Source organism: Lupinus angustifolius, chromosome LG08 (assembly GCF_001865875.1).
Source record: "Lupinus angustifolius cultivar Tanjil chromosome LG08, LupAngTanjil_v1.0, whole genome shotgun sequence".
NCBI lineage: Eukaryota > Viridiplantae > Streptophyta > Magnoliopsida > Fabales > Fabaceae > Lupinus > Lupinus angustifolius.
In genome coordinates, this window is record NC_032016.1 from 10,188,468 (window position 1) to 10,211,880 (window position 23,413).

At 34.4% G+C, this 23,413-nt stretch overlaps 6 protein-coding genes across 6 annotated transcripts in view; 4 read left to right on the top strand and 2 right to left on the bottom strand.

The window, feature by feature from the left end:
* On the bottom strand, nt 667–5,506 carry LOC109354663. The gene is made up of 8 exons (XM_019597309.1): nt 5,310–5,506; nt 4,773–5,229; nt 3,955–4,072; nt 3,220–3,341; nt 2,435–2,520; nt 1,246–1,355; nt 1,112–1,144; nt 667–902 (listed from the first exon to the last, which is right to left on the bottom strand). Exons 1-8 carry the CDS (start codon nt 5,392–5,394, stop codon nt 843–845), a joined length of 1,071 nt encoding a protein of 356 aa, XP_019452854.1. The 5' UTR covers nt 5,395–5,506; the 3' UTR covers nt 667–842.
* On the top strand, nt 5,581–7,902 carry LOC109354664 (5'-nucleotidase SurE-like). The gene is made up of 9 exons (XM_019597311.1): nt 5,581–5,746; nt 5,819–5,981; nt 6,074–6,117; nt 6,209–6,286; nt 6,379–6,532; nt 6,752–6,925; nt 7,015–7,083; nt 7,336–7,450; nt 7,611–7,902. The coding sequence occupies exons 1-8, from the start codon at nt 5,616–5,618 to the stop codon at nt 7,444–7,446; spliced, it is 924 nt and encodes a 307-aa protein (XP_019452856.1). The 5' UTR covers nt 5,581–5,615; the 3' UTR covers nt 7,447–7,450; nt 7,611–7,902.
* LOC109353425 (uncharacterized protein C24B11.05) lies at nt 11,081–12,329 on the top strand. The gene is made up of 3 exons (XM_019595695.1): nt 11,081–11,224; nt 11,313–11,605; nt 11,701–12,329. Exons 1-3 carry the CDS (start codon nt 11,191–11,193, stop codon nt 12,115–12,117), a joined length of 744 nt encoding a protein of 247 aa, XP_019451240.1. The 5' UTR covers nt 11,081–11,190; the 3' UTR covers nt 12,118–12,329.
* On the top strand, nt 14,338–16,289 carry LOC109354666 (sugar transport protein 13-like). Its single transcript, XM_019597313.1, has 2 exons — nt 14,338–14,599; nt 14,722–16,289. Exons 1-2 carry the CDS (start codon nt 14,467–14,469, stop codon nt 16,089–16,091), a joined length of 1,503 nt encoding a protein of 500 aa, XP_019452858.1. The 5' UTR covers nt 14,338–14,466; the 3' UTR covers nt 16,092–16,289.
* On the top strand, nt 16,264–18,088 carry LOC109354667 (mavicyanin-like). Its single transcript, XM_019597314.1, has 3 exons — nt 16,264–16,274; nt 16,605–16,786; nt 17,656–18,088. Exons 2-3 carry the CDS (start codon nt 16,612–16,614, stop codon nt 18,015–18,017), a joined length of 537 nt encoding a protein of 178 aa, XP_019452859.1. The 5' UTR covers nt 16,264–16,274; nt 16,605–16,611; the 3' UTR covers nt 18,018–18,088.
* The window catches only part of LOC109354665 (long chain acyl-CoA synthetase 6, peroxisomal-like), a 9,803-nt gene continuing 4,488 nt past the window's right edge, over nt 18,099–23,413 (bottom strand). The window contains exons 15-23 of the mRNA XM_019597312.1: nt 22,230–22,359; nt 21,998–22,116; nt 20,768–20,891; nt 20,591–20,677; nt 20,034–20,137; nt 19,841–19,926; nt 19,087–19,173; nt 18,893–18,979; nt 18,099–18,797 (exon numbers count right to left, since the gene is read on the bottom strand). Coding sequence (XP_019452857.1) covers nt 18,702–18,797; nt 18,893–18,979; nt 19,087–19,173; nt 19,841–19,926; nt 20,034–20,137; nt 20,591–20,677; nt 20,768–20,891; nt 21,998–22,116; nt 22,230–22,359 — 920 coding nt within the window. The 3' untranslated portion in view covers nt 18,099–18,701. The remainder of the gene's footprint in view (nt 18,798–18,892; nt 18,980–19,086; nt 19,174–19,840; nt 19,927–20,033; nt 20,138–20,590; nt 20,678–20,767; nt 20,892–21,997; nt 22,117–22,229; nt 22,360–23,413) is intronic.

The following is a 23,413-nucleotide window of genomic DNA, read 5'->3' on the forward strand; positions in this document are numbered from 1 at the left end:
TTTTCTTCTTCCTAATCTCGTGTTTTCCTAGGTTCATTTTTGTCATTCGGCTTAAAGACAATAGTCAATAGATACTGTTCCCATCCCATGTGACATTTTCACTTTGAATTTCTGCTATGCTGCCAACTGCCAAGTATTTTCAGATTTGAATTGTTAGTACTAGTTAGGGTGGGCAATGTTATTTTCAGATTGTTATTATGTCATGCTACCAACAAGTATTTCTAGACTTCAATTGTTGTACATCTCTTTCTCCACACCATTTCTACATCTCTTTCTCCACACCATTTCTACATCTCTTAACAGTTGTTGTACATGTATTATCTTTTAGTTATTATGTTTTTGTTTGTTTGGAATAAACATCTCTAATCCCTATTTGATTTCCGGTGGATACACATATATTATATTAATATCAATACGTCAGGCATTCATTCACTGCTTGCAAGTTATTCAGTTTAACTTGCAACAGAAGAACGCACAGTTTTAATGTAAATTGAAATTTTGTTTCTTTAAGCTTAATTATCTCGAGCTTATGGTATGTATTCAACTATCGATTACTCAAACAAATTACAAAATAGTGCCCCACAAACGAGGGAGTAAATAAACAGTGCCAGACAACAGTAAAAAGGAATTTGTTTTCTGGCTTAGTCATGAAGTTGTTCAGAGCAATAAAATAGACATCTCCTAAGCTATCACATTGTCGTCAATTTATCATCTAACAATATCAATTGAGCTAAGAATACCATGTATGGTAGTGTGAATCAATTGAAGAAGGGGAGAAAGAGATGATTAATCATGCCGCCTTAATCCGAGCAGCATAAGAGTAATGCAGAGTAGGATTTTCATCACGCACGCATGTCACTTATTGGGTACCCTTCCAGAATTGCTTTCTCCATAATCTTTTCCTAGTTAAAATATAAAAAAAAGGGCATTTTGATTTTCTAATTGCAATGCTGCAAAATATAATTTAGAAACAAGAAAGCAAAATAAAGCTTGATTGGATCAAGGCTTTAAACAATTATGCTCAGTGCCCGTGATTAAATCAAGTTCCAACCCGGCAATTGTTTTTCTTTCTCATTTTCATTCAATATGCAGAAGCAATAAGTGAAATTACCTGGATTAAAGTTGTGATTATCCCAGGCCCCCCCTGCAGTTACAACCCACTATGAGAAAATATAAATAAAAGCAATACAATTGTAGAATCAGTTAAGATGTAGCACATTTGCAGAAACAGTAAAGATTTACCACCTGAAATTGCTTCTTTGTCCATGATATATCCTTCCATGTTTTAGAATGGGCTGATTGCCATTCTGTTGGAACTTGAATGCTATCCACATGTTGCACAAGCCTCAAGCTATCTGCAATGCCATTAGGTCCCAAATGAATGTTTTAATATAATAACAACAAAAACGGGGGAGAAAGAGAGCTTTAGTCTTTAGTAAGTTAGTATAGAATAAATATTATAAGCAATTGTTCATCTACTGTAAAAGGTTTGATATTTTGAACTGAGATTCTACAAGTCATTACATTTAAGTATCTTGAGTCAATCATACAACACAACGGGGAACTTGAGATGTAAACAATAGGATTCAAGCGGAGTTGATAGAAAGGTGTTCCTCAAGCTTAAGGGGAAACTTTTACCGCACAACTATAAGACTCACAATGTTATATAGGACTGACTGTTGGGCAGCAAAAATCAAGAGAATAAACTCAATGTAGCAAATATAAGAATGTTTTATTGAATGTGTGGACAGACTAGACACGGTAGGATTAGGAAATAATAGATTAGAGAGAAAGTTAGAATAGCTCCTATTATATAAATGATGGTAAAATTGCGCCTTAAGTGATTTGGACATGTGTGGAGAAAAATGTTAGAAGCTCCAATGAGGAGATTAGATCAAATGGATGTTAGTCCAATTTCTAGAGGTAGAGAGAGACCAACAAAAACCATAGTCGAAATGATTAATAAAGATTTAGAGATCAATGTTTCGTCAATGAGTATGATTTATGATAGAGCGTTATAATATGACTACCTCATGTAGCCAACCCCACCGGTGAAACTAAGGCTTGGTTGTTGATGTTATACCACATCATTGTCCCATGACCAAACAGGTAGGTCTAGAGAAAATAGTTTGTTCATTAGGAAAGTAGTTATGACTAAACTAGAATAACTATTTTTCTTTTTAATCACCAGCTCTGGTTGTGAGTGAGAGATGGTTTTAAGGTATCAGAACCCTCTAATCTTGATCGAGATCCAGGGGTCAATTGCAGAAGCTAGGCAGCTTTGAAAAGGCTTCATTAGCCGCTCAGTCAAGAAATGACCACATTTCTAAAAGAAATATAGTATAACCAATCACACCAATCTCAAGCAGTTGAACTTCCTCACTAACACCAACATTAAAAAAAAAGTAAAGATGGAAAAGACAAAAAAAGTTACTTGTGATGAATGCCTCCTCCCAGATTTCGTGCTCTGACCAAGAAGGAGCAATTTCACGAAATGGGATTCCCTCACTTCTGCATACTCTGCATATAATGAAAATCAATATCCAATCACATCAAAAGCAACCTGTTTGTCCTTTTGAGTCTCTACCATATACAAATATGAACTTGGTCCCATTTCTTTTTTATTCTCTTTGTGCTTCCAGCCTGTATCACATCTTCCAGAAAGAAAAAAATCTGTTTTCATTTCACCACAACAATGTACATTTCTTTGGGGTCAACTCAAAACAATCTCCCAATATTATAGCATGCAAGGATCCCTTATGGACCAAAAAAAAATTAACAGTTAAAATTTCAAACAGTGATAGTATAGTGCTAGGGACTCCATAGAAGCAGAAAGAAAAATATTTACATTGCTTAGGCAGAGAACAGGAAAACATTAAGAGTTCATCCCCATTTAAAAAACAAGACTACACCATTAGTACATAAATCAAACACAACAAAAACAGAAAATCGCATTTTATTGTTACTGTTAACAATATGAGATGATTCTTATTGTTAACCATATGAGATTATTCTTATTGTTAACAACATGAAATAATTCTTATTGTCAACAATATGAGATAAAGCCCGAATTTTATAATAATACCAAGCAAATTGTTGAACTATAGTCCATTGTAAACAACATGATTAGAGATGAAAATTCTACACAACGGTCATTTGTGCTTGGTTGAAGAAAATATATCAGCAAAGAATTAGAAGAGAGTTATAGTCAAACCATACTCAAGCACTAGTTGGCGTATTATTCCTGGAAGAACACCATCACTGATAGGAGCTGTACATACTTCAAAAGGATATTTATTTCCATAATCATACAGAGCTTTCCCAACATCCGAATCCAGATCCTACAATTAAATAGAAATGAACACTAAAAGTTGTACATGCATGGGTACCACAGACAGAATAAAGTAAAATCCATGAACCGTAGGCTTACTCCATATAATAATTATTCGATAGACAAAAGAAGAGGCAGAAAAGAATGAGAAACTCATGAGGACTTTTGCAGTTGTGAGATTGATATTGGACACCAAATGGTCATAATAAAGCAATAAAATCTTAAAATCTTAAATAGAACACAATGGAGAAAAGTTTGAAACTCAAGGAGTACTGTCTTATTCATCAATATGACAAACAAACAAAAATTCACTCTGACTAAAAGGTTTTGGGTTAATAGGTATGCTTGTTGTTCTTGATCAAAGAATGTTTCATCCTTGCCAACACTCACTTTTATGAAAAGCAAGCTCACTGCATTAGTAACACTACAACAAGGCAAATTTAGGACGTCCTAATAAAATACTAAATTATGAGGAATCCAACCACGTCTACCAACAAGACCACTAAGTTCAGCTTATTGGAGATGTTGCAAAATTAGTCTTACTTATAGAGAAGGCACAGAGAAGTCTAGTATAAGCTTGTGAACTGAAAAATCAAGGTCCAAAAAGCTCAGTAGCCGCTCACCTTGCCGCAAACAACGAAAAAATTTGTTACACAGCCTTCAAGTATCTGATCACCATCGTTAGACAGCAAAAGTTCTGTCACTGAAGGAGGCCTTAGCTTTTCCAGAGTCTTCCTGATCCTGCATTGTAGATGAAATTTCCAGGTAATAATTTGAAGGAACATCAGCACTAAAAAAAATTGAAAAAAATGAGTATTGCTCTTTTATATATTCAAAAACTGGAAGTAGCAGGTAAATGCAAGGGTGCATGGTAGGGAGTGCGTGCAGGGTCAGGCTCCAAAAGTTATAACCAACATGATGAAACCCCTATGTATACATTGTTACAGGTATGTTTTCAGCCCATCATTCTGTGGTTCCTTCCCCAACCACAGAATCAACAGTCTAAATCTTCTTTAGCTGAGGAGGAGATTGAGATAGAAATCCAAAAGTTAAAATCACTGCGAGGGTTTGATGAAGTTCAGAATGTCTTCATTTTCACCGATCTGAACATCTCTGTGATTATTGGTCTCCTTTTTTAAATTCAAGCTCTTTTGACATTCACATATTATGTTTACCATGTTTTGCAAAATTCAGAATTATAAGTCTAATCTCACAAATACTTATCCGAACAGTAAATTTATGACAGAACAAAATGAAGTGCACCAATTTAATTCTCTTGCATATTAAATTGACTATGGTTCTAACATGATCCATACAAACATGAGGTAAAGCAATATACTTTTAGTGTCTGCATCTTTATTCATTAGTATCGTATTATTTATCTCTTTATTCAAATAAGAGATAAATAAAGCTTATTGTAATTGAAAAGGCATAAACTGACCTCACCCAATCTGAATATTTTGCAGTGGCAAGATGCCTCCCGTAGCCTGCCAGAGCCAAATGTGCAGCATTTGAGGGAGTACCAAATGCAAGAGGAACATAAGACTGAATATGCACATGAACATGAAGAATTCGACTCAAACTTTCTTCATCCACATCCTGACATGCATTAAGTCCCTCCAAACTAGCAGTAACAAGAGTTGTAATGGCTAGCTCCTCCTCACAACCAGTTCTCTCTTTCAATGCTATTGGTAACACCTTGCACATTGAATCATTGACCAGCAGCTGCAAGGCGTTGGATGGTAGTAAAATTGGAGAATGGGAATGATTAGTTTTAAAAAGAAGTTGTGGAGCCAAATTAGATAGAATATGAATAGAATGTGAGAGTCTCTTGATGTGTCTATCCCAGAATAAGAGGCATGAAGCATTGTTGTGAGTACGTGATGTTGTGTAAGCACCTGGAGCAGAACAAAAGAGATAAATCATCAAAGTTATAAAATAAACAAGTAAGTAAAGAAAGATATGTGAGTTAATAGACCTGGATTGGCTTGAAGGAAATGTTTGATTGGAGGAGCATCCAATTGCAAGGTGTGGCCATTAGTGAACACAAACCTTGAACCCATTTCTCGATGAATGTAATTTGAGAAACGAGATGAAGTGATGAAGGATGTGTGATATAATTAAACTAAAACTTAGGGTCGTTGTTTAATTAATTAAGTTAAAACTGAGGGGTGATGATGTAATTTAGTTTGATTCATAATAATAAATGGTACAAGTTGTTGTATTGTTGGATAATAATAATAATAATAATAATAATAGAAAATAAAAAAGCGTGGAAGAAAAGATGGAGTCAGAGAAGAGAGCGACGATCATGATCACAAATGACGATGGAATAGATGCAGCTGGTCTTAGAGCTCTGGTTAATGTTTTGGTCTCCACCAATCTGTACAATATCCAAGTTTGCGCCCCTGATAGGTATTATTGATTGAATTGAATTGATTCGATTGAATTGAATTGAATGGATTCGATTGTGTTTGTGTTTATCAGTGAGAAGTCAGCTGTTAGTCACAGCATTACATGGCGTCATCCAGTTAGTGCCAAGAAAGTTGAGATTGATGGAACCACCGCCGCATACGCTATTTCTGGGACTCCAGCTGATTGCACTTCTCTTGGAATCTCCAATTCACTCTTTCCTACTCCTGCTCATCTCGTATCCTCTTACTCTTTTTCAAATACATTAATATATAACAATTCCATTCCATTCTTAATATAATATAATATAATTATAATATATGTGTACAGGTAGTGAGTGGCATAAACATGGGTAGCAACTGCGGTTATCACATGTACGTTCTTTCATGTTTTATTATCTTTACTCATTATTTGTTATGGTCACTCTAGTGTTTACTCATTAATTAATTGTTATGGCCACTCTAGTGTTTACTCAGGCACCGTAGCTGGAGCTCGAGAGGCCTTCCTCAATCATATACCTTCTATCTCCATTTCATATGACTGGTATCTTTTCCAACTTGCTCAATACAAATCTTAACTTGTTCACCATTAATTTCATTTATCTTCTGCTATTCTCCTATTTCACCATCCTGCAGGGTCAAAGGAAAGAGTACTCTACATGACTTCACCCTTGCTGCCCAAGCATGCTTGCCTATCATAAGTGCTTTACTGGTTGAGATCAAGAATCATAGATATCCTCACAATTCTTTTTTAAACGTAGATCTCCCAACCAATGTTGCTAATAATAAGGTATCTTTCTTTTTCTATATATATTTATTACTATTCACTTTGCCATCACTACTGTATGTGTAAATGTGTAACTGTGTAACTGTGTAAATGTGTAAATGTGTAAATGTGCAAATGTGCAAATGTGTAAATGTGCAAATGTGTAAATGTGCAAATGTGTAATGCTTTACATTCATTCTCTTACCATGAATTTGTTGTTTCTCTTGTGTGGCTCATAAAAAGGGGTACAAGCTGACGAAGCAAGGTAAGAGTATAGTCAAGATGGGATGGAAGCAAGTCACCTCTGAGGCAGAAGGAAGAAAAATGTCATCTGATATGACCAATACAAATACAGCATCACCTGCAGAATTTGACTTCTCATCTCTTCTTCCCGAAACTCTCTTATTTGCCAGAGAAGTACCTTCATTTCCCTTCCTTCAAACTCTCTATATTCATTCACACAGCTTATCTTACACTCATCTTCTGCTCTGTTTTAACCTTTTCAGGTAAGACCAGGAGGTGCCGAACTTGATCATGATGATTCTGATGATTACAAATCTCTGCAGGAAGGATATGTGAGTGTATATAAATGTCGTTTTACTAACCATTCATCCTAGGGCAGTGGTTAAACAACTCAAAGAAAGAAAGCTCATCTTGGAAAACAAAAATGACATTGTTTTTAACTTCATTAAATACACCACTTCCCAATACAAACTTTCCTTTTCCTGGTTTTAGAAGTGGCACTTAGAAAAACAGTTATAAGTAAATATAGCAATTGCTGCACACACAAATTTTGGCTAACATAGTTAGCAATTTTGTATTTTTAGATTACTGTTACTCCTCTTGCTGCTATATCTCATGCGGAGATAGATTGCCAGAACTACTTTAAGGATTGGCTACCAAGTGTCTCCGAACCCCCCTCATCATCTGCTTTATAGTGCTGTAAGACCTCTGATGCAGTTTTGAACTTTTGATTTTATATGCCAACTTTAATTGCAATATACTGCTATCAATAGTTGTAGCTTATAATTGTTGCCTATAATGTTCCCACTTCCCAGTATTATTTCAATGGTTATCATTTGTGAATGTTTTTTCTCTGCAGATTACTCTAGTTTGCTGAAAGTGATTTCAACTCAATCAGCTGCTAAAGAGATTATTTGCTAGTATCCATGTCAGTGTCACCGTTCCATTTTTGTCAAGGGGCTTGAAATATATTTTTCCCTCAGTTTGTTATATGATTGGCTGAGAAACCCTATTTTATGAAACCTAATAAGGGTGTTTCCGATACATTTGTGAGACTCTTAAATTACTTTTTAGCATACTATTCCAAACACATACTAAAATGTCAACTGTTGTATGTAAACTGAATGTCAGATTGACTAGGTTATCGCCTATGCTGAACTACAAGAAGTGAAATAAGGAACAAATTAAGATAATTTTTTAAATAAGAACTTGGTATATGCTTTAAAAACAAACTTTGAAAGAGTCTTGGGTTGGTGCTGTAGAAGTTAAGAGGGGGAAAAGAAATCACTGTTTGTCATAGAGATTATAAACATTTTATGTACATTAGGAGTCTCTTTTCAATTCTGTGCCGTGGCCATGGCCTTGCATCTTGATGGCAAAGAAGGTGAATTTGATTCCACTAGTATTGACCGGAGGACATGCACGTCTTCACAGGGGCAAGACTTGACATCTTCATACAGAATGTAAATCCCTCTTCCTGAAATGTTAGCAAAATATGTGAAACATCATAAAGGGGGTTGAAAGGAAGGAAGCATTGTAGTTCCCCCAGTAGATTGAAGGTGGCAAGAAAAAGATAGTGTTTATGTGTAAAGAGAGGCATGTTGGGTGTATATCGAATAGAATTTTTAGCTGTTGTTCATTGATTTTGAATTTTCTATGAAATTAGTATACATGCATGTGTCTCAATCCTAATTTCTTTCTTTATCTATGCTATATTCCACTGAGCACGTGTTTCAAATTAGTTCATAAAAAGCTTTATTTACCTTGAGTTTGTTTCAAGAATCATACTGTGGGGTATTTACATATGAGAGGCATAACCCCCAACCAAGGATGATTTGTTTGAATTAATGGTTAGGAAGCATGAACGACAGCACCTATTCTCTCATCTCATCTCCTCACCTACGTGGACACATCATGCTGATGCCAACTTTATATCTACATGAGATTACCCAATGGCACTTCACCACGTCACAATCACAAGTGAGGGGAATGGATTTAGGGACGTATTTATATAAACCAGTAAAAAATAATTAATATTATATAATTAAAATTTATTATAAAATGATAATTCTTCAAATATGACGTGTACTTTTTCTATTATATGCATGTTCATCACAATTACAATACACCGCCCAATAACAATGATATTTAGTGATAACCTGATGTAGACAGCTCAAAGTGGTTGGGGAGTCATCAATGATAGACACGTTTTAAATTAGTTGTATATTTTTGCTGGTTCAGACAATTACTTGTTCTATCCTTATTGCTTTATGAAACGCAATACCAATAAAATATCAAAAGAAAGATAAGTCCTGCATGGAATGGTTTGTTGTATTATTATTATTATCATTATCGCTCATAACGCTCTTTGGTGGATAATGGAAGCCACACCCAGCAGTCACTTTCATTCGCTATTGTATATATCCAATGAATCCCACGCCTTTTTCATTTTGGATCATTCTATTCATCGTCATTACATCTTGTTGCTTGCATGGAAATTAAATATACTCTCCCTCCATGTCAATTCATCTTAATTTCCTCATTTACAAATTAATGATGCAGTCACTAACATACCTAAAAACAAACAAAGTTAGTTCATTGGATCGTATAATAAAGAGGGATTGAATTGAATAATGATTTAAATTCTTGATCCTATCGTGATGAGTCCTCATATACGGTTTTAACTAAATATTCTTGATCTTATCTTGATGAGTCATGATATACCCTAAGATTTGATAAGATTTACACTTTTTTTTTTGTTTCTTATGAGGATACAAATTATTTAAATAACGATTCATTGTTTGCACTCATTTTGTCTTGCAAAAGATAATTTCCCTGCTTGCACAAAAATGTAATAGTGAATTAATGTTGACCTCTCAACCCTCATTTCTATCATTTGAGATTGGATATAAAGTTTTTAAATGTGATAAATTCTAAATTCCAACACTTTTCATTTTTAAGGAAAATGAATACGAAATAAATCTTATATCTAAATTCCAACACTTTTCATTTCTTTGTACTTCTAATACTTAATAACAAACATCATCAAAAACCCTTTTGAAAGTAACTTAGGATAGTAATGTAATTATTGAAAAGCTAATTTAACAAGTTTATGTGGATAGGATAAACACCTTACTATTTACTTGCTTGCAACATTGTTGTTAGATTTTATTCACCAAATTGATGGGAAGCGAAATCTGACTTTTATCTATTGGAAACATATTTTTTATTTTTTGAACGAAAGACTAATCTCATGGTTGTACATATCCTTTATGAAGTTGTCTTTTAAGTATTGAAAAGAGTTGTCAATCTTATGAGTGATTATGGCACTGTTCTATAAACATTTAAAGTAATTTTTTGGTAATTTATAGCTTTTTGAATCACTCAAAAAATTATTAGAGTCATTGGGTAAACAAAAATTGAAGGTAACTTGTACCTTTTAAAAAAGAGTTTGTAGCATTTAAAATCTACTTTTCAAAAAACTACTTCAACGAGTGTTTAGAAAGTGAAAGTAGGATTCAATAATTCGCTTCTCAATTTTGCCATTCAATATCTTAAAAAATTATATGCCATCAATATCTAAAGATTATCTTATGTTCGTCTTTGATCTAATTTTTCAGATAAAGATGATCACACTTTTGTATATGTGTCAAAATATAATCAAAAAAATCAAATATTAAAGGCTTATTCTTTCTCACAAGATACTTACTTTGTAATAATTTATGTCATATAGAGAATCTATATTCAATCCCAAACAATAGCCAAAAAATAATCTCTTTTGGAAATTATACATGATAATTAAATTATAATATCATGTATAATTAAATATTCATACAAAATTATAATATCATGTATACTCAATACAAAAAAATAATATAATTATCTAAAACGAAATATATAAAAATTAGATATTCAATACTAAAAAATAAGAATGTGGATCAGCAAGCAAGAAATGTATTTCTACACAATAATTTTATTTAAGTTAAAAGTCCTTTATTACTTCATAATTATATTATAATTTAAAATCTGTTTTCTTACATCATAATAATAGGTAATAGCCAGGTGCAATGGATTTTGTGTAAGAATAGTGACTGTTTCACATAACCAAAAAACAGTGTCAATGGTTATAGAATAAAAAAAGATTGTATGTTCCAAAAATAATTACTGTCTTGATATCACATTCCACCAAGTACTTTCATCTTTATAATTTTTCTATTTAATGATAATTTTACTTGAATAATACACTATTGGGTTACAAAAAAGATGACAGGTCATATCCCTTATTAGTTAGAGAATGGATGTTCTAAGCTTGGTGGGTCTATCCAATGCACGTGGTACACGTCACTAGCTTTTTTGTTTTTGTCAGTATAAATTAATGTCCCAAACCGAAGTTCTTTTCCTCTGTCTCTCCTCCTTTCTCTTGCAATCTACTACCAGCAATGGATTTTTCCACCTTGGACTGCATCATGTTCGGTAAGTGCATCTTTTATTTTTTGTGACTGTTGCATAAGTTTTTGTGGACAAATATATTGTATGATAATATTATGCGAATAAAAAGCAGATTTGGACGACACGTTGTACCCTGGGAGCATTGGAATAAGGGAGTGTATGAAGAAAAACATAGAAATGTTTCTAGTTGAGAAATGCGGATTCTCAGAGTTGAAAGCTGCCACCCTCCGTGTTGAACTCTTCAAAACCTACGGAAGCACCCTCGCTGGTTTAAGAGCACACGGGTATGACGTCACCCATCAAGATTACCATGCTTTCGTACACGGAAGCTTACCTTACCAAGAGTTGATCAAGCCTGATACTAACTTACGCAACCTCCTCTCCTCCATCACCCAAAGGAAAATAGTAAGTTTTGTTTTTGTTTTTCTTTTAATTCAATCATCAATTCAATTCAATTCATCATCTAAATCTAAATCTAAATGAATGAATACATGTATCAGATATTTACAAACTCAGATAGGAATCACGCGGTGAGGGTGCTGGATTGTCTTGGTATAAAACAATGTTTCGAACAAATCATATGCTTTGAGACAATGAACCCCAACATCTCCAACAACTTCCCTGTTCTCCTCAAACCCTCGCTCCATGCCTTCAACCTTGCACTCCATGCCGCCAATGTCGTAGATCCACGTCGTACGCTGTTCCTGGATGACAGCCCTCGCAACATCGCTGCTGCAAAACAAATAGGTCTGCAAACTGTTGTGGTTGGGGTGACAGTTAAATGCAATGGAGCTGACTATGCTATTCAGAATGTTCATCAAATTTGGACAACTGATAATGATCAAAGTAGTAGGATCACACGTAGCAAGAGCGATTTGAATGCTCTCCCAATCACCACTGCTACTGTTGGAGCTTAATTCATTCTCCTCTTAATCATGTCAATATTCTATTAATCAAATACTTGTTTACAAATAACATTTCGATATTATTGTTATTGATTTTCATTACCTTTCTTTTTTTTTATATTTAACAATGGCACATATTCCCATCAATTCCGTTACACAGGCGGAATACAAAATGTATTGTTAATTGTTAATTATATTAATCAATTAAGACCCTTTCACAAAAATTATTCCTTATCCATTTGTCCTTGCTATCAAATGGTTGTTAACAAATAAGACTTCGCTATTATTGTTATTAATTTTTATTACTTTTCTTTTTTTATTTAACACATGGCATATATTAGCATAAATTCTGTATCAGGATTCCAAAATATATTGTTACTTATTATATTAATCAATTAAGACCCTTTTACCAAAATCCATCTTTATCCATCTATGAATCCATGCTATCAAATAGTTGCTAACAAATAACATTTCGGTATTATTTATTTTCATTACCTTTCTTTTTTTATCCACAACCTCTATGGGGCTGCCTTAGAATTAGGATCGTTTTAGCTTGAAGTATTGAGCTTTTTAAAGTGTAATTCGTTTTTGGTGAATTGTGGGAATTTGGGGTTGTTTTGGTGAGGGAAAAGGAGAAGATTAGGAGGGGGAAAGCGCCACAAGCATTGAAGCTTGATAAGCTATGAGGTTCGCCACAAGCAAGGAAGTTTGATAAGAACTTGTTAATGGTGACCACAGCCAACCTAGGTTTAGGAGAAGTGCTCTCAACTAAAACAATTCAAATTTACTCAAAATTCAACTTTTCTTTATTAATGAATAAACAAAATTATAAATAAGAAATAGGCAGATTTGCCTTGCTGAAAAGATAAAGATAAGATCTAATTTAACAAATTGAAATTTGAAGATAAAATCCTAACTAACATAATCCTAACAAGCCTAATCTAATTTGATATGATCAATTTCGGTTGGATTGAGTTGTTGACGATTTGAATTTGAATTAGCCTTGAAAATTCCTCTAATTAATCTGACCGAATTAATCATAGAATTTCCTTGCTCGAGTCAACTTGATCATCTTCTCTTCATCCCTTAAGTATAGCCACAAGTTGGTTCTGAAATTGTTACTTTGTTCCTATTTTCATGCCACATTGTTTATGCTACACCACTTAGCCACTACTATGCCAAATTACAAGGAAATGAATAATTTCTCAATCCCCAAAATACATCAAATTAAATACTAAAATACTTGAATGGAAAATAAACATAAATCCTAAGACTACATGAGAATTAAATTCTCATTTATTAATAACAATGCAAATAAAATAAACCAAACTATGCTATGAATTCTTCGTAAGAACATGACCTCCAAAAATCATAGGTCGCCCCCTTGGTTTACATTAATCCACCACATATATTCCAGTCAATTCCATTACTACAGGTATATCCAAAATGTACGGTTAATTTTTTTGATGGAAAAAAGCCTTGCACCCAACGCCTTGGAACTGCTAATCATTACTGTTCTCTAATTTTACTACCATCTTTGTAGAATTATTTCTGCTTTGTATAAAACTAGCTACTAGCTAGGTTAGTTGTAAAGAAGTTTTATAACATATAAAAAGTTTGACACAAACCTTTCCTAACGCACTTTTATTTAGTCAAGGAATTTATTTCCCACTATTTTTGAAAGATGAATATTCTTTGAAGTCTGAAGATAGATTGTGAATGGATTAAGTCGTTGACATGAGATGTGAGTGTTAGAGTTCAGATATCTGAAAGTGTACTTTATTTCTTTTCCCTTGGAAAAAAAAAACAAAAGCATTTGGCTACAAAAAATAAATGAATTTAGATACTGATTTGTAAGTCCATTGCCAAGTCATGTTCTTGCAGAATAGCACATCTGGACTTAGTCAATTGAAGCTATGTTCCTTCGGTGAAACACGATTGAAGAGACTATTTCTAAATGAAACTTATCGGATATGAAAAAATTAGAAACAAAGATAATAATAACAATAACCAATTTTGAATTGACGTCAACCCACTTTTCACTCCTAGTATGCTCTATAATTAGAGATAATTTCATGAAACATATAGTCATTTAGATAAAACAAGTGGATTAGTTAAACTGTTAACATCATCCATCTAAATATATCAAACTTCATTCTTAGATTAACTTGCCGCTATTATCTCTTGTGTCAGTCCCTATAGCTATATATATGTTTCGTCGATGTAATAATTTAATACCTTCATATGTTATCTACATAAACTGTTATTTCCACCCAATAATATTCTCCTCCTCGGCTTCAACGCTTTTGAATCCCCAGCCCGTAGGTCAAACAAGAAAAGCCATTATATTATATTGATATAATGGCGGGCGGAGGATTTACATCAGCTGGTGGGGAGACCCACTTTGAAGCCAGGATTACATTTACTGTTATCATGTCTTGCATCATGGCCGCCACTGGTGGTCTTATGTTCGGTTATGATATTGGAATTTCAGGTACATATAACTAGTATTTATGAAAGAAAGAGTTACAAGTTGCATTTCCTTTAATAATATATAATAAATAATAATATCTTTCGTGCATGTGAAATGATTGCATACATTATCTATCCATGCAGGTGGTGTAACATCAATGCCTAGCTTTTTGGAAAGGTTTTTCCCAGAAACATATAAAAGGACACAAGCACACGGGATTGAAAGTAACTATTGCAAGTATGACAATCAATACCTTCAATTGTTCACATCATCTCTATACCTTGCAGCTTTGATAGCCACCATGTTTGCCTCTATTGTGACAAGGAAGTTAGGACGCAAGCAAACTATGTTGATTGCTGGGTTCTTCTTCATTATTGGGACTGTGTTAAATGCTCTTGGGAATACCCTTATCTTGTTGATTGTAGGGAGGATTATACTTGGATGTGGTGTTGGTTTCGCCAATCAAGCTGTCCCTGTATTTCTTTCTGAGATTGCACCAACCAGAATTCGTGGAGCACTTAACATCATGTTCCAGCTTAACATCACTATTGGTATTCTTATTGCAAACATTGTCAACTATTTTACCGCTAAGATTGAAGGTGGATATGGGTGGAGGATATCAATTGCGTTCTCAGCAATTCCAGCTTTAATGCTAACAATTGGGGGATTCTTGGTGGATGACACTCCCAACAGCCTTGTAGAGAGAGGTAAGGAAGAGGAAGGGTTGGCTGTCCTTAAGAAGATTCGTGGTGTGGACAATGTTGACGCAGAGTTTGAGGATATCCTTAAGGCAAGTAAAATTGCTAAACAAGTGAAGAGTCCTTTCAAGAATCTTCTCAAGCGTCACAACCGTCCTCCTTTGGTTATTGCCATATGTATGCAAGTCTTCCAACAATTCACTGGAATTAATGCCATCATGTTCTATGCTCCTGTCTTGTTCAACACTTTGGGATTTAAAAGTGACGCTGCCCTTTACTCTGCTGTTATCACTGGTGCTGTCAATGTCCTCTCCACCTTGGTCTCTGTCTACTTTGTTGACAAAGCTGGACGAAGGATGCTTTTATTGGAAGCTTGTGTCCAAATGTTTGTATCTCAAATAGTCATTGCCATAGTGCTTGGATTAAAGGTCCAAGATTACTCACAGGATTTGAGCAAAGGGTTTGCTATGTTGGTGGTTATCATGGTTTGCACATTTGTGGCATCATTTGCATGGTCATGGGGCCCACTTGGGTGGCTCATTCCTAGTGAGACTTTCCCATTAGAGGCCAGGTCAGCAGGTCAAAGTGTCACTGTCTTTGTCAACATGCTCTTCACATTCATTATTGCACAAGCCTTCTTGTCCATGATGTGCCATATGAAGTACGGCATCTTCTTGTTCTTCTCCGCTTGGGTCTTAGTAATGAGCTTATTCACCATTTTCCTAATTCCAGAAACTAAGAATATCCCTATTGAAGAGATGAATGAGAAAGTTTGGAGACAACACTGGTTCTGGAAGAGCTATATGGAGGACTAAATTCTAGGTTCATTAGCCTCACAAAAATCACATGGATAACCATAAGAGGATATGGCTATATGTACATAGTGTAGTTCTTTTTACACTATTAATGTATCATCTATCATCCACCATCCATATGTTAATATTTATTAACACAATGAATAGTGTATAATATTTGTACATATATGAAACTATTTAGTTGTTCCTTTCAGATTTGTGATTTGTGTATGTATAATCATCTTACATTAAATTAATATAATTGTGATATGTATTTTTGTCATCCTCTAAATTTTAGTCAATCACTTATTTAGCAATTATAGCAATCCTCTAAAAAGAAAAACCAAAGGGACCCTACTGCTACGTTATTATTCATAAAACATTACAGTTTCACCAAGCCAATTCTTTATCAAACAAATTGACAAAAAGATTGGTACCTACTACCTACCTCTGAGTTAGGATCAGCCAAAAGTGATATATACTTGAAGACCCCAAGTCCAATCCCAAGACCTCACTGGGGGCAAATAAATAAAGTACAACCATGGGTTTGGCAAGGAGAGTAATGGTGGTGTTACTGATAGTGATGATGGCAGCTGTGCAGGTTTCATATGCAGCTGTATACAAGGTTGGGGACTCTGCTGGCTGGACAACTCTTGCCCATATAGACTACACAAACTGGTCTGCTACCAAAAACTTCCAAGTTGGTGACATTGTCAGTAAGTCTACTTCTCACTCCAATTGCTATAACATGTTGCCTTTTCTACGTGCTTAGCATATACATTATTTTTTTCAGATAAAACCTTTCACACTATTTTACAATTCACCCAAGTTTGTGTTGAATACTCTAACTCCTTTGATTTTCTGTTTTTTGCTTCAAGTATCCCCACCATTTCACTTCCACTGCTAGTATTTGTTTTGTTAATCTTGCTGCTTTTTATTAATAAAATAAAGTATGTTCTCAGGCCACCGAGGTGCCTAACATAAGACTCTTAAATGTATAATCTATCATTCACCTACTCATTTTTTTTTTGTTTTTTATGGTTTTTATATGTATTAGTTTGGTACATTAAAATTTTAAAACCTAACCTTAAAAATATTAATGTTGGTCAATTTAGTTTTTTAGCCTGTTTTATAACATTTAATAGGACTAATTTAATCATAAAATAACTAATTTAATTTATATTTGATATTTTTTTGATACTATTTTGAGTTTTTAAATTTTTGATGGATGAAAATGATACACTTAAAATTTTGAGGGATCAAATTTACTCTTTTATTTTTACAGTATCCTTCTAGAATTTTAGACATCTGTTTCATGATGATAGTTATAAACTAGCACGACCCACCACTTTCAATTGCATTGACCTTTTGTTCTCTAGTGCTCTGGACGAGATCTTTTGGGACAGGAAGAAATAAATAATACAAGCATGCACTGAGATTGTTGGTTGGTCTCACCATGTGTACTTCATCACAAATAGTATATTTAATTATTGAACCCAAAATAATGATAGAGCAAGATGGTCTTTAAATCAATCATGATTATTATTAATGGAAAGTGAAAGAACTGATTTTGTTGTATTTTCAGCATTTGAATACAATGCCCAATTCCATAATGTGATGCGAGTGACGCATGTGATGTACAAGTCATGCAATGCATCATCACCTATTGTGACCTTCACCACTGGAAATGACTCCATAAAGATAACCAATTATGGTCACCACTTCTTCTTCTGTGGCGTCCCTGGGCACTGCCAAGCAGGACAGAAGGTTGATATCAATGTTCTCAGGGTTTCTGCAGCAGCAGCACCTACTCCATCTGCTTTGGCATTTCCTATACTTCCGGTTGCACCTTCTCCTAGAAGTGCTGCCCCATTTATTTATCTAAAGGGGGCTTTTGGTATGATGGGTCTGGCCATGGCAATTCTTGCTTTTTCTAACTCTGCTTAAGATAGTATTTGTAAACCATTTTGAATGGCAAGAAAACATATATTGGATAATTAAAACGCATTATTCTTTTACATGTAAAAGTTATGATAGTCGAGTGAATTTACAAGAATACCTTGAAGTAATCTGAGCATCAAAATTCTATACTACAAGGTTTCTAACCCTGTCAGCAAACGACTGTTCCCATTCCCCAACAAAAATATGTTTTCTTAGCCATTCAAACATGCACACGACAATAGTAGGGAACAAACTACACAGGAAAATTAGAAGCTGAAAATCATCATCTGTGGATAATATTAAAGGTCTTTAATAACATCCGATCCTGAACTACTTAGCAGAAAGGGACCGTCTGCATGAGTTTCAGCATCTCTTATTAATAGCTAACAATAACATACTGTTCATAGAACTTTATTCTAGACAACACTGAGCAATGCATCGTATTGTAAAAAATTAATCAAAGAACTGTAAGCTAGAGAACATTGGAAATGCTAATCGGACCCCAGTATTATATTTATTAAACAATACAACTTAACACAGCAATAACTTGCTGGATCTTTGCAATTGGATGTTCCTACGAGTGGAGTGCTTAGTGTCTTTATTTGTCTTTCCTTTTCTTTTTCTTTCTTTTTTGTTACCAAGATGTCCAAGACTAATTGTAGTGTGGGAAGGAGATCCTCAATTTTACTTTCAGTTCGTCTGCTGAGTAGGACCAGTTCCTGAGACCTCATTATACATATCAGATATTGGTTTTGCAAAATATTCCTTAGCTTGAGGCCTCTTAATCTGAAAGGTTAAATAAATTTACATGTATCAAACATGATTTACTGATACGTGACAGGATAAAATGATAATCATGTATTTGAGGACTCAATGCTTGCCTTGAATGTTGGAGTCAGCAGACCATTTTCCAGCGTAAATGGTTCAAGCACCAAAGTAACAGCTTTTACAAATTCAAAGCCTCTAAGCTAAAGGGTATCAAATGAAGATAGAAACATTTCAATTAACATTATTATTAAAGATGAGGTTAATTAAGTAATAAGCCTAAGACCTTAACATAAAATGAATAACATACCTGAGCATTTCGTCCAACAGCGTCCATCTCAGCCAAGACAGCAGCTCTTGCTCTTGGATCATTGCAAAGTTGTTGCAAATCATTATACTGCACCCATGCCCACAAAAAAGAGTATCACTAACACAGCAGACTCCTTTCATAAATCAGCACCAACACATTGCAACAAAATAAAAAAACTAGAGAAGATTTCATAAACTTCCCTTTAACAACATATGAATCATCAATGTTTATTTTAACACCAACAATCTGTACAAATTGGTCAAACCTCAAGGTCAAGGAGGGTCTATTAATTTACTGAGCTTAAAATTATCTGCATTACCAATACAAATACAATTTGAGATATGGTGGTGAATATATTTCTAATTTGGAATTAAGTTCAACCCAAAAATATATATCGAGAAAAGAGTTACCAAGTCACATTCTAAAAATCTTGAAAATCATTAACCATTTAACTACTTAGCCATCCTGAATGGTTGATGAGCATTAATGTAGATGCTATACATAAATAGCTGTGAAGGACCTTTCGGCCATATAAAATTCAATTCTTAACCATAACAACTGGTTGATTCTCCCCTGACTACAACAGTTTGCTCAAACATAAGCCAATAACACCGTCAAAAAATAGTATGAACTTAGTAGAATTGCACAATGTCTACAAAACAGTGATGTCAATTCATCCCTTGAAAAATAAGATAACAGCTTATGAGCCAATGGATTTGAATTAAAAGATTCTAACACCAACAATTTAAAATACCATAATGCCTTCTGAATCAGCCCATGCTTTCAAGGCATCAGGATCCACCGAGACAATAGCTACCAAAGAAGAATTTAGGCTATCACCTATGAAAGGAAAAGGAAGCATCAGCAAGCCAGAGAAGGATAAAGGAAGAGACAGATAGAAGATCACACAAGTGCATACATCGAATTAGAAAGATTCATTTCCTTACCATATACAAAGCACTGTGCAACAAACTTGCATTTGGCATAGACATTTTCAATCTTCTCTGGAGCAATGTACTCGCCTTGTGCCAACTTAAAGATATTCTTCTTCCTATAGTGAAATGAAAAGGCTCTTATTTGTATGTTAACAAGTCCAGCCAAAATTAGGTATGTTCAGAAATTGAGGAATAAAATGAATCTTCTAGGATAGTAGGAAGATCTTCTCTAATTTCTCCCTTAAAGAAATCAAATGAAACAATTGATAGGTAAGAGGTACTCTGGCCATACTCAGCTGGTGTGGGATCTTAAGTCTTAACAGGCTCATTTTTCTGATGTGAATATATAAACTAGAGTGATGCAGTTATGTCTTATAACGATAGCAGTCATTGAACAAAACAAAGATGAAAGATGCCAAGTTCACTCTAAAATGCTATTGAAGTGTAAATTAAACAGATAACTATGATGCCCGGATGCATTAAACAGGGCTAGTATAAATTTACTTATGAAGGAAGCACTGTTTTCTTACTAGAAAATATGGTCTATAACTAGATAGGTGCCACTTTACCTATCAATAATTTTGAGTCGACCACCAGGTAGCCATGTCCCAATATCTCCAGTATGCAGCCATCCCTCTTCATCAATGGCCTCTCTCCTGTTTAATTTGATTCATATTCAGCCACATTTTAAAACAGGATAAGGTAAACTGCATTCATAAGAACCACAGAACAGGAGAGGTGATTACGTTTGAGCTTCATCTTTGTAATAACCTTGAAAAATAATGGGACCCCTGACACAAATTTCACCACGGGGATTGGGTTGATCGTCGGATGTATATTTCATTTCTGGAACATCCACAAGTTTTACCTCTGAAATAAAGGAACAAAACTCTTAGCACTAGGCACTACAAGCCATAGCTAAAATAAACTAATTAAAACATCTTTTACATCCTTTCCAAATTAAGTAGAATAAGTCTTTAAATCGCTGGTTCATATCATAGAGATTCGACAAAGTTTTACGTTAGTTGTCGACTGCCTAAAACAAAATTCACCTTTTATTCGGGCTTAGGACAGGCTAAGTATAACATCAAGTACACATAGGCAGGTTGTGTTAGATGAATTAGCACACTAAACACGATAGGATTAGAAATGACTGCATCAGAGAGAAAGTTGGAGTAGTTCCTTCTGTAGAAAAGATGGTAGAATCGTGCCTTACGTGGTTTGGACATGTGTAAGGAGACTGATAGAAGCCCCCGTAAGGAAAGTAGATCAAATGGAAACTAGTCCAATTCCTAGAGGAAAAGAGAGACCCAGAAAAACCATAAGGGAAATGATAAAAAAAGACTTAGAGCTCAATGTTTTGTCCATGAATATAATTTTATGATGAAGCATTATGGCATCGTTCGATCCATGTAGCCAACCCTATTTAATGGGATAAAGGCTTGGTTGTTGGAAGTCTTTAAATCCTTTTTTTTCCTGTGACTATTATCAATTTTCACATTTTCTATCATGTGGTTAATTGATGTCTTCCAAATATGGAAGGAAGATTGCACAAAGTGAAAAAAATGCTTCAGGTGATTAAATGCTTCAATCAAGAATTTAGCTACAATTGTCCAAACGTGCCAGTCACGAGCCTTGTAAATCCTGGACAAAAATTGACTACACCAAATGTTTCTTTTGTTGTATAGCCCTATAGGCAAATTAGTTTAGTCTCTAAATTGATCACTTCTAATCCCCTCTAAAGAAAAACCTAAGGCATAAAATAAAGAAAACAGCCAGCCCCAAAAGTCACTGTCAAGGGAAATAAGAGCAAAATTGTGAATAGCCACAAATGGTGACATGTTGCAACTAAAAGAATTTTGACAATTTCATGATCAAGTTGGTTATGTAGCATTAGCTGACAATTAATATCAGGCAAGTTAAACAATCGATGTAGAGCAAGCTGTATGATGCAAAATTCATACACAAGTACTCACCACAAGCTGGACTAGGAGAGCCAACATGACCACTAAGGTTGTCACCCACATCAATACGGCTTATAACACAACTAGTCTCAGTCATTCCATATCCTTCAGTCACCCGAGCACCAAAGCAACTGTTAAATAGATGTCACACATCATTGGACCAGGAAACAATTTTAAATAAATACATGAGAGAAGGACAGCCCTCTTCAGCAATGTATACATCATTATTAAGAAAAAAGCTTACATCTTTAAAAATTCCATGATATCGGGTGATAAAGGTGAGGCACCTGATACCATAAGGCGAACTCGTCCTCCAAGCCTTTCCTTTATTTTATTGAAAACTAATCTGTCCCACATGGGAGATGGGTTCTTGCCTGAAATAAATGAGAGGTATAGAAATTGAAAGCAGGTTTTCTTATAAATGATACTACAGTGGAAACAAACGCATGAATAAGGAGGCATTTCTTCTTGTAGATGAGTTTGAGGGAGTGAGAATGTAGTTAAACAGCAAGCCACCAAAATTATGAAATTGCATCCCATATGGAGAAGAAACTGAGTAGCATAGAATACTCGGTTGAATCAACTCAATCAAGTATTGGATGTTATTGAAAGGAATGTCAAATTTACCAAGTCAATTATAGAGACAATTTGAACTATAGGATTTTATACTATTGCATCTAGAACCCGACTCCAAAATAAAATAAAAAAATAAATAACACTTCTTAATTCACCATTGTTGTGAATGTTTTCAAACTAATTTTCCTGAGAAAACGTTTTTTCAAACAAAATATAAGAAATTAATGACACTTAAAATAAACTCAAGCTGAACCTCAAGCTGCTGTCTATTCGAGTATATGAAAATATCTCAGAATATCTTAAATTATATTATATAGAATATCTAGATGGTACTTAGATATAGAAATAATATCTCATTATATGATAAATATATCTTAAATTTATTTAGAGTGTCTTAAAAGATCTCTTAGGATTGAAATTACTTTATTTTATCTTTTATGATTTATTTTCTTGGTGATTAAGCTTGAAGATAGCTTCTCCAATGACGGCTAAGTATTGTTTGTTTCTGTTCGTGGTGATTAAGCATGGAGATAGCTTCTACTGTGGATAGTTAAGCGTTGCTTGCTTTTGTACATTGTAATTAGGCTTGGAGCTAGCTTTTGTCATGAATGGTTAAGTTTTGTTGCCTTACGGCATTTGAAAATTGCGGTTGTTATTAATGGTTTAGAGCATTTGTTACAAGTTACAACTACCTTAGCCTACCTTCATCGTAGCTACCATCTTCATTACAGATTTCGCCAACATTTACAACACCTCGAAGCCCTTTCGGTGGCGCCCATGTAATTATTTTGGTTGTTTTCCTTTATAAAAATATTATTTGTAACAAGCTTAAAGCTTAGTAAGCTATAGTTT